This window comes from Melopsittacus undulatus, chromosome 1, assembly GCF_012275295.1.
Source record: "Melopsittacus undulatus isolate bMelUnd1 chromosome 1, bMelUnd1.mat.Z, whole genome shotgun sequence".
Classification (NCBI taxonomy): Eukaryota; Metazoa; Chordata; class Aves; order Psittaciformes; family Psittaculidae; genus Melopsittacus; species Melopsittacus undulatus.
The window spans coordinates 116,987,104-116,998,506 of NC_047527.1; the positions used below are offsets into that span (position 1 = coordinate 116,987,104).

An 11,403-nucleotide genomic window follows, 5' to 3' on the forward strand; every position below is an offset into this window, starting at 1 on the left:
ATCATTTGGGACATGAGCATTCTTGCAACTAGTTCTGCCCTGGAAAATTATTAGTGAGGTTATGTTATCTGTATCTAGCATATTTTTATTCTTCTGTTTGTTTTCTCTACTCCTGTGACTGCTTTTTTATAGTATCCTTTAGAGATTATCCCCTCACTCTGTACTATGGGATGCTGCAGAGGTCTGTACCTTATTTTAGCCCCTTTACCATTTCTATCTCTGAGCAGTCGTTGCATGCTCATTAAAGTCTTTAAGTTCTCCAATACCTGTCAGGTAAACAGGTCTTGCTGGCTGCATTAGGCTTAATCTCTAACCTTCCACTATGACTTTTTTCAGATACTATAGGGACCTAGGATGCAAGTAGTTGAGCAGTACATGCCACATGCTAGCACACAGGAGCATCTACATTACATGGGATGCATTGTTTGGTGCTGGGTGCCAAGACATCTGGAGGGAAATATCTATGAGAGGCTCAGCTCTTTTGTGGTTTGAACTTGGAGCTTGCTAAGAAGTGGGGTGCTTGGGAGGGCACACCAATGGACAGCTGAACTAATCTAGCAGCTTGCTGCCTTCTGCTGCCTGTGGCCTTGAGTACCTGGTCATGCCTCTTTCCTTGCACTGCATCTACTGCTGGTCTGATACATTGCTGAGCTGACTTAGCTCACCAAGCCAGCAGAAAAATAACACAGCTGAGAGGAAGTGAAAGGGTGGTAGGAATGTTAGCCTCAGCCAGCTCATGGAACATCAACCTCAGACATACAGTGGGAATCAGGAATGGACTGCCTATAGCCTCTTCCAGATTTAGCGCCTCATGACTACTGCTGAGTTCTTCTAACACTCTTAACTTTAGCAGAGTATTATGTTTAACACATCACCCTTAAAAGCCTGCTAAATGCTTATCTGTCATAGCAGACAAGTTACTTTTCTTCTCTTTTTAAGTCTTTCACATCCTGTATTCAGCATATCTATCCTGTCTTATTTGCTGCCAAAGTATGAAGATTTTTGATTCTGAACTGACTGTGATATGGGCCTTCTTTAAAACTCTCATTAAATTCTTATTTGACAACAATTAAGTTCCAGGTATCCCACTGTTCAGACTTGGGCAGTATGTGAATTTCTGCAGAATAAATGTTAACCTTCAAGTCTTTCCTTAAAACTGTTACTCAGGATGCTTGTGTGATTAATGCAGTGCTGGGCTGAGTTCATCTCAAGAGCTTGCACAGGAATATACACTGCCTAGAAAATAAACAGGAGGAATTATAGGGTTTTGTGGTTGCCCAAACAGGTACAGTGAAATCTCCATCCCAAACTCAAAATTAACAGGACAAGTCCCAAAGAAATCCAGTCTAATTGCAGATTTGGCCCTGATTTTAAATGGGGGTGGGCTATAATACTTCTAGAGGTTTCTTCCAACCCAAATAGCTTTAAATATTTTAATGATAAGGAGCAGCAGCCAACATCTATGAAAAGTGATAGAAGACAAAAAAATAAAGTACTGAGCCAGAATTTGTAGTAAAAGTTGAATCTGTGATGCTTTCTGGAGAAGGCTTTAAAAAGGTACCAGTTGTTATTATGCACGAGCTTCAACAGAGCAATAAAAGTTTATACTAAAGCTATACTTTTTTAGCTATATATTCTTGTAACTTGGAGTGGGAGATGGTCAAGGGGGTTATAGAATTCGAGCAGTGACCCAGTCACATGAAAAACATGTGGGGTGTACCCGAACACCCCAGAAGTGTGTTCTAGACATGCATTTCCACACACGTGATTGGATCACTATTTAATGTTTTCTTATGCACCGATCATAGCTGAGCAATTTCTAAGGGAAGGGCAAAAGAAAAAAGGAACTGAAAACTATGGGAGAGGCCTTCTCATGTAAGGCTATGAGGCCTGCTCTACGTGTTGCAAACTGTACAAAATAAGGCAGCAGCAAGGCAAAACAGGGGAGTGAATTCAATATATTTGGAGCAACATGATTCCCACCAGCAGCTTCATCTATTTTTGGGGAGCTAGTCATAGTGCCAGTAACACAAATATGTACGATGATGCTGTATTCTGGCTAGGTTGCAACTTGTGCTCCTCAGAGAATCTAAAGCTTAATTTCTGGTGTTGTACAGACATTAGAATTAAGCACATAATATTAATCATCTTTATTTTTACTTCCTGCTCTCTTATGTTGTGGCTTTTATTATGATGTGTTGCAGTGTTCTTCATGAGTTCTCCAAAGTCTTAGTAGTGGAACTGTGAAGTGAGATAGCATTAAAATATGTGTTTAAAACTGTGTGATGTCTGTAAGAGGATGCAAAGTGATTATTATTTTACATCTGATCCAGTAAATGGTCTGTATTGCAGTAAATGACAGAAGAGCAGTAGTTAGCAGTGGGGATATATAGTTTTACATGGATTGTTGATGTTCTGCTGAATGAAAGAATGAGAGTTTAAGTATGGTCTATATAAAATGTAAACATGTATTGCTACCTGCCCTTTAAATTATTGTTTTGTTTTGTTTTTTAACCTTGCAGTTGTACAGTGCTCTCTTAGTTATTCCTTTTCTGTTTCCATAGTTTGACCTTTTTCTTTCCCAGTGCTTCTCAAAGCATGTCCTGATCAATACGCACTCTGCAGATCCTATTCTCTGCTGCAGCAAGTTGATACTCACTATCATTCTCTCAACTTCTTTTTCTTGGAGCCTTTCTCTCTGTTTGCTTTTTATCATGTTCATTCATTTTTCTCTTTCCTTTCTCTGGGAAGTCCTGTAAAGATATAGTAAGGGATATATGATAAATTTCTTCAAGTAGTTAATTTAAAATGAATGTCTGACTTACTTGGTGAGATAAGAAAAAAATAAGTTTTGATACATTAGAATGCATCTGGTAAAGTCTTAATGCAACAAGAAAAAACAACCACCTGTACTTCTGGGAGCAATGGTCAGCCCTCAGCTCCCTCACCAATAAATCTGACTTCAGCTAAATGAATTTCATGTTCCACCACTGTGTTTTATTGTTCCCTTAGGTTAACTAAAACCATTGCTTTTGCTGCTGCAGTCAGTGATGTTATAGAACTTTATACTTTGGTCTGAGCCAAAAGATTGCAGTTACCTATGGGTGATGATGATGAAGAAAAGTCTAACTCTTTCTCTGTGTCATTTAATCTCACCTTGAAATATCTGTATGGCACCAGAAACACAGCTCGGAGCCCTTGTCTGTTCAATAATCTACTTACTTATGATTCCCAAATTATCTTCCAAGTAGACAGTAATCTCGAGATTTCTTTAATATTTTCTGTAAGAAATTAAGTATTGATAATTTTTTTTTGCAGCCCTACTACAATATTCTTTTAATGGAAAGGTTGGAATTATTCAATCAAGTGTCTCAAACACTGATGTGTTGGTATATAGGCTCATATATATGATACCTAAATAAAGGACTAGAAGATAATTAGCAAAGCTAATCCTAAAAATTTCTTCTTTTTGTTTGTATAGAATCTTTTTCCAATACTTCAGCTTCTAACATTTCCCACTTCTCTTGCTTGGGAAGAAATGCTTTATTTCCCCAGGCTTAGTTTTCACCTTTGCAGGTGAATTCTCTTAGCTTGTGAGAAGTTGATAGCAAAAGAAGAAAGCACATCTCAACCCTGCTGCTGGTAGTTGTCACAGAGGCAGGCGGCATAAGTTATCTTCCCCAAAGTAAGCCTCTTCATTTGGAGGCCACAGTGAAGCTGACCATCAGTAGGCTTGCTGCCTTACACTGACAAAGGATGATTGGTAGGAATTGAGAAAAATCTGTTTTGGGGAGAAGGAATCAAAAGTTTCTACCAGCACTGTCACTTCTCTTAGGAAGAAGAAAGGGACTCTCCGGGTGTCTGCCCCTACTAGGGAGCAGAAAAAAACTGCTAGCCCTTTGTTACAGCAGAGCAGGCAAGATGCTGTCTGATCAGTGGCTAGTGATGGCTTGAGTGATAAAAATTCCTATTAAGTAAAAAAGTTCAAGCTCTGCTCAGTTTTCAACCCACATAAGCAATTTACTGCTGGTATGAGTATGGTACGAGACTCTGCTGGCTTCTATGAAATGACCAGTGTTTATGCTGGTAGTGAATTAAGAAAAATTCGTTCTGTCTTGATTGCAGAACCTTTGATTAGATTATATTTTTCTCTATTTTCTTATGAAGGGATATATCTGGTCATGTAGAAATAGCTTGTAACAACACTAAAACATAAATTATTTGATGAACTACTTCACTTAATGCATGATAATCCTGTGAACATGTTAACGAGCAGCAATTCTCTGATGATTAAACTGCTTTAAAATGTCTTTGTACTCATATGTCATTAGAATGAACTTGGCACTTCTAAAATATCCATTATTCATCATTGGGCTTGCTGGGAAAATAGTGAATAGTCAGTTATGTTGTGCTCATTTCTCACAGATTTTTGATCAACCATGTTTTTAATGCAATCTGTTTTGGTCTGCTGCCAAAATAAGGTGTTTCAGCAGATACAGAAGTTTTATGAGTGCTTTCCTAGTAGAAGTAGGGAGTCAATGTTGGTTGTGTTAACTCTTTTAGCAGCTCTTGGTACAATAAAAGTTAACATGTTAATGATTAGCATGCAGAATTGTTGAAATAATGTAATTGTTAAAATAATGTGAATAAAATATATGTGAAAGAGATGGAACAATAGTGTGGTAAGAGGACAATTCTGAAAGAGGTGGTCTTGGAAATATTTAAGTAACCATTGATCTTTCGGTGTTCAACAAAGAATGTTGGTGGAATCAAAATGAACTGAAAAACTCAACAACGGCCTCACTTTTTAACATATCTGTCTCTTCCTGTGAATCACAGTCCTTCTTTATTCATAGCCCAATAAATAAGAGTTAATTGGCAATGTGTTAAGAATTAATTGCAGAGAATTTCTACTGAAACATTCCAGAACTGGATTAGTATACACCTTTTTTCATCAATCTTTCCCTAAAAATTGGCAGTATCATGGCACATGATATTTAGTACATAATCTATGCCAATACCAAAATTAGTTAGTGGTGTTTCAAGCTTCTGTACACCTTTTTAGAGAAAATTCTTAAGGTATGTTAAGATTTTCCTTCCAGCTAACCTTGTGGATATATTGCTGTAGCTTTGGCTACAGTTGTGTGTAACTCAAATAATGAAAAGCCTTATGTTGTGTATGGAAATAATTCTGAACTGTTTCATACTGAGGAGTTGTTATTTGTAATGCAAATAATCTACAATTTCTACAAAAGGCTAGACAAGAACTTTAAAAAAAAACCCAAATTAATGTGCCTCTATTTCTTTAACACACAGCCCCTGTTCTCCCTGGGGCATATCAGCAAAGCCAGACCCAAGGATATGGATACATGCACCAGACCAGTATGTCATCTATGCGGTCCATGCATTCACAGCCCCATTCAGCAAGTCTGGTGAGTACTGGATTTAAAGAATTATTTTATTTGGTAAGCAACATCATCAGCTATTGTGAATTGGTACCCTTGAATTCTATAGCTGGACTATTTGACCGTCTTGTTCCTAAATGTGATAGTACTCATGTATGAAAAAGATTAAGTGTCAGGGTAGTGGCAGGAACATTTATATCTGTATGCATTAGAAAAAAAAATAATTTATGATCTCCAAAAGGCAGAGCAATAACTGAATCCTCTGCATGCTTAAAACATGGTAGATGCTTGGATGGTATTTCACAGGCTGAGATTTGGTGGTGTACTCTGTGATGAATTCTGGCTCTTAGTGCTGGAGGAAAACTACTGATCTCTTAATATCACCCTGGTGGTTTAAATTTGTTTCAGATATTTTAACTTGCTGATTTTGTGCTAGCAGGCTTTGTGCCCATCCGTATTACTCATCTCTGCTTGTATAAAGCTACATCAGATATGTATTGATGTGCTCTTTCTAATTCAACAGAAGAGTCATGAACCCACTCGTGGCTGAACCAAATATACTGCTGAGTGACTGAGAAGAAGCTTTATCATGAAATCAAGGCCATGTCATGAAGTTCTTGATTATGGTGGATGTGAATATAATGCTGGAGTGAATATTTTGTTTCAGAATAATTGGTCATGGAAGAAGAGCTGAACTGGTATTCAGCTGAGGTTTTTAGGGAGTTGACTGTTTTTGAACTCTTTATAAATAAAATTCCAGTGGTTATCATATTTTTTATTATACCACTGCCTAGAGATTTCACAGTCCAGATCTAGTCATCTTTCACCTTAAAAATACTCACTTGTAATTTTGAATTTTAAACTGTTTTGAATGGATGTAGATTTACTACTTCTGCCACTTCCTTTAGAGTTGAAGTAGTATTTAATTATGAACCAAGCTTGAAGCTTGCTGAGGTGGAAAAAACCTTCTTTCAAGATTAGCTAAAGCTTGTACTTTTCTTTAAGACTGAAACTCCATGGCATTTTATATTGCAAAGATTATGATATTATGTGAGATTTGGATGCTTTCAGGTTTGCCAGTTTCTCTGCTGCTTGGGTTCTGAGGTGTTAACTTGCTGGGAAGTCTGGATCTGGAACCAGATACCTGCGTCTTCGGGTGAACTAATAATTGAGAAACTCTTTGGGCACCTGCATTACAGCTGTGAGGCAACTGATGCTGGAATCAACCATTAATTTCCATGGATATCAAAAGGCTCATGGGAAGCTGGCTGCTCTCCGAAAGGGCCAGATTCCAGGAAGTAGGAGAACTGGAAGCCTGGGCTTTGCTAGCAGATTTGCTAGTTAGTGGGGAGCAAACAAGCAGCCTTCACATACACCAGAGATGAGATGCTTGCAAATCTGGAAATACACTTAGGTTTCACAGGTGTGTGGGCAGGTAAAAGACTACGATTTCCCTAGTATCTCTATCTCCCAGTGACCTTCCTGGTGGGCTGCCTGTTGAAACAATATAATTTCAATCATCTTGAGAGTCATCATTTGCCTCTCCTTCCAGAATTAGGAATGTAAAAGTAATATGAAAAGGAAGGGAGTGACATTAAAGCATTTTAAAAGTAGAGGATTGACTGTCTCCTTTCAACAGGTTTTCTTACTCCTTTTGAGAAAATAGTTATTTGACATCCTATCCGGGTGTGCTGGGTGCTCTCAGTGTGTGCTGAGGAAAACCCCTGTTTTGGGATGTGTTGAAATGTAGTGATTTGCAGAGGCTTAATATTGATGGCAGTCTTGGGGTGCTTTTAAAATCTTGACATGTCACAGGAGATTTGACAAAGGTTGTATCAAGGTGGGGATGATTGGAACTGCTGTAGTAAAGCCTACATCTTTCAGCTGGCTTATTGCACTGTTATGTCAAATTCAGGCCCTCAAAAGCTATAACTTCATTTTATAATCACGTTCACCAATTTCCTATGTTGAGAAATAAAATTTTTCTAATGTCTAAATTTTCAAATTTAGTTTTATTTAGTTTTGAGCTGAATATTGTATCAGTGTAATTCTAACACTGTCCTTTGTGTAGATTTTTGTCAGTTAAATGTCATTATTTTCTGATTCTTAACTTTTGCTCACTTTCTGTGAGCAGCTCTCCATAATGGGCTGGATTAAATTCTTGCTCACAGTATAGAATGTTTTATAACAGATTCCTGAAGGCTCTTTGCCTCTGAAAATAACAGAGGATGTTCTCATGCCTTTAGATAACTAAAAGTGGTAGGAAAACAAAATCCACGTTGCAAATTGGCTTTTCTTGATAGCTGCTATATGTGAAGGACACTGAAACAGATACTGTTCCTTTCAAGGAGCGATCCATAGAATAAATTTAAACTGGTAGATGCATTGGAAATAGGCATCTCTGAGTTCACATCTGGCTTGGGAGCTGGGAGTATGACAAGCTGGCTTAAGTTCTTCCTACACACAAGAGTTACTTTTCTTTCTAAACAGTAGCTCCAAGTTAGACCTTTGAGGAGGTGGGGAGATAAGCTAGTATTTGATTGTTTTACAAAGCCCCAACCTTTTCTTATACCCTCTTGTACTCTGGGTACCTGCTAAACTCTCTACTGACAGAGGAGTAACTCCCTAAAATGCATTTTAAAAATCCCTTCTTTGAGTCCTTTAAGCATTGTAATTCTCAATTACATAGCCCAGACTACACTCTGAAGTGATAATTAGGCATTAAATGCTAACAGGATTATTATGGAGATTTCTCCTGACAGCCATTTAGTACCTAATTAGGTGTTAAGGCCATAAATTTAGGTTTCTCAGCAGCATTTAGGGCTCTAATAAATTTTCTTAAAGTTTGAAATTACCAGCTTGTCTTCACAACTGTGCCACCACAGTGATGTAGTCAAGCTGCCTTAAAGGAGACAGCAGTTGTATGTCCTATGCCATGATGCTCTAAGGATGAGTGAGCATCATTCTGAGTGAGCAAAAACTTCTCTCTTTTTTTCCCCATTTTTATATTAGTTTAATAAAACAACTAATCTCTTCCTTCAGTCTTTGCCCATTTAAGGAAAACATATAAGCATGGCTCAGGAAAATCCATTCTCTGCCTCATGCCAAGTACAGACTTAGCACAGTTTTTCTTAAATGGACCTTTTTTTATTGAAATAAATTGTTTAAAGGACTACCTAGTGCTGGGCTTGTTGTCTTCCAATTGCTAGATTTCTAGTTTGTGAATTTTCAAGGAAATTTTGAGAATGATAGAACCCTCCTAATTAGTTGCTTCTATGTAGTGCATAAAAATGATGAGTTTATTCATGACCTTCCATTAACACTTGGAAGACATTAACGAACCACCAAGAAACCACAAGCCTCAGCTTGCCTGTCAGGTAGCAACATTACAAGGCATGGCAGTGAACAGTTATACACAGCAAGACTCAAAATTCAGATCAGTCTTGTCAGGAAAGGTAGTGGTTTCCAGTTTTTAATCAGGAGTTGATTTCTCTGTAGTGTTCAACCTGCACTACCAATGATAGGGCAGAATCAAGCCAAAAAGTGTATTTGCAGTGTGGGAACAGCAATGATGAGTTGCTGTATAGTGTTTGGATTAGGTGATCCCCCATTTCTAACATGTGACAACTGGCCTACTCACTGTGTGTGGAGTATTTTCTGAAAATAATTTCATTGAAACCCCTCAAAACCCGATAATGAGATGGACTAAAACTAATCCAAAGTTGTTTTCCTCTGAGAAGCAGAACAGTTTGCTGTCTCTTAAAAGGTTCAGACAATAGTAGTAGGCATTAGCTCAAACATTGACTGTTTTACCTTTTTCCTCTTTAAACTATTGTACCAGAAAAATTCATCTAGATATGTTGACACACCAAGAATTACTGGTAGGGAAATTTATCAGTGATGCTTGAACTGCTCCTGGCTTCTGTCAAGACACAAAGTAAAAGAAAATACTCCTGTGAATTTTAAAATGAGTTAGTTTTATTCTGCTGTTGAGATACAAAGGGAGACTGTTCCCTTTGCATTTGAAAATCCACTTTGGATTCCAGTGAATGATAGCATTTTACTGGTTATGAGTGGAAATAAATACTCTATTTAGAAAGAAAATGGAAACTTGGCTTACAGTGGACAGAGGTATACAGAAATTTGACTTTGCTAATGATAGGACTTAGTGTTCTGTTTAGATCAATCTTTTATCTGAATATGCAAAAAAATGTATTCACAAACATTATTTTTCCAGAATTTTTGAAATCCTGTTTGTTTGGGGTTTTTTTTCTGATTAGATGATAATATATTCCTAATTTTTATTTTGGGATAAAATCCAAATTAAATGAAGGACATTCAATGAAATGGCAAGTTAATGACCTGGATGAAGACTGTATTTCTTTTCTGTAGTGAAGACACAGGAGAAGTTCTTTGGGGATCATGCAAACAGGGAGCAAAGGCACAGTTAGCCATGGCTTGATGTAATGTACTGTTACTCGCAAATATATATGAAAAAAGAGTTGGAATATTTCAAGAGGTAGTGAAAGGCCTGAACTCCGTTTGTGTGAGAACATTGAACAATGCAGGTTCACAAAAACAATTATATAGCTACTCAGAACAAGCGACTGTATTCATTGTATATTTGATGGGGTGAAGGGTGTGTTGTTTCTTTTCAACAGGTAACATGATTTCTCTGCCTTGCTCCCTCTGTTCTTTTTTTTTCTGCTCTTTTCATTTTCTTTGTGCAAAGAAGGGAGGAATCTATTTCTGTTTAGACTTGAGACTTTACAGCCTTTTTTTTTTTCCTTCAACAGAGAACCTACAGAGCTATGTATGACTACAGTGCTCAAGATGAAGATGAAGTTTCCTTCAGGGATGGTGATTATATCATCAATGTGCAACCAATTGATGATGGCTGGATGTATGGTACTGTTCAGAGAACTGGGAAAACAGGAATGCTTCCAGCAAATTATATTGAGTTTGTTAACTGATTTTTGTCTCTATTCCTTTGAGCTTTATTATGATTTACTTAGAATCTGACCTTTTAGAAAAAATCAGAAGAATCTTTTAAGAGTACATGTTCATTACTTTATCACTGCTGTAACAGTCTGCATTCTCACTCAGAATCCAATTTAGAGCCCTTTAAAGTAAAGATAAATAATCAACAAGAAACTTAGAGCTTTCAACACAGCATTGATTATAATAGTGCTCCCTCAAAACGAAAAACATATATGGAAGTCTGGTGCTGCCAGTCCTATAATGATTTCAGTCAATTAGCTGTAAAGGGGAAAGAAACTTTTCCCTACACCTGAAAGACATTATTCTCTTTATAATAACAACCATAAAATCGATTCAATTCTTACGGCACTCTGAAGTCACAGGAGGTTAACACACTGAGTTTGAACACATCTTCAAATTATTAGTGAGTTGTTTAGTGTTTGAACAGTTAGCATCCTAATAAAAATAAAAATGTTGAGTAGATAATAATTTGAAATAATGACAAGTAATATTCTACTAAAAACAAAAAGCAGATATAAAATGCTATTGCCCAACAGCCTTACAGTAAAATGGTCTGGTTCGACAGCAAAAATTTCTTGACTCTTGCATACCCACATTTATTCCTGGATTGCACATTTTCTCTTATTTCCAACAGTGACTTCTTCTATCAGCTCTGCTTCCATCAGTTAGGTTCATGCCTGGATTCATGGTTCTTCAGTAACTTTTCCACAGAAAATTCCTTGCAAAGACTATCTAGAGTATGAAACCTGTAAACTCTTCTGTTTCATTCTAATAATAGTTAGCGTTTAAATAGAAACTTCCATTAAGGCAATGAACAACCAGTACTTCATGTTAATTCCTTTACCTTCACCTGTACTGCTGTAAATATCCTGTGTGAGGCCCCAGTGCTGTGCAGTCACACAAAGCCTGCAGTTACATCCCTCCTCCTTACCACAGGTAACTTGCTTAATGGCTGCTTTGCTGATGAGCTAATGTACCTACCCTTGCTGCAGAAATA

The 11,403-nt window shown here is 37.3% G+C and overlaps 1 protein-coding gene across 1 annotated transcript in view; it reads left to right on the top strand.

The window, feature by feature from the left end:
- NEBL (nebulette) overlaps positions 1–10,513 on the top strand; it is a 90,959-nt gene extending 80,446 nt beyond the window's left edge. Inside the window, exons 27-28 of the mRNA XM_034060521.1 lie at positions 5,317–5,432; positions 10,202–10,513. Coding sequence (XP_033916412.1) covers positions 5,317–5,432; positions 10,202–10,378 — 293 coding nt within the window. The 3' untranslated portion in view covers positions 10,379–10,513. The remainder of the gene's footprint in view (positions 1–5,316; positions 5,433–10,201) is intronic.
- Positions 10,514–11,403: the final 890 nt, after the last annotated feature.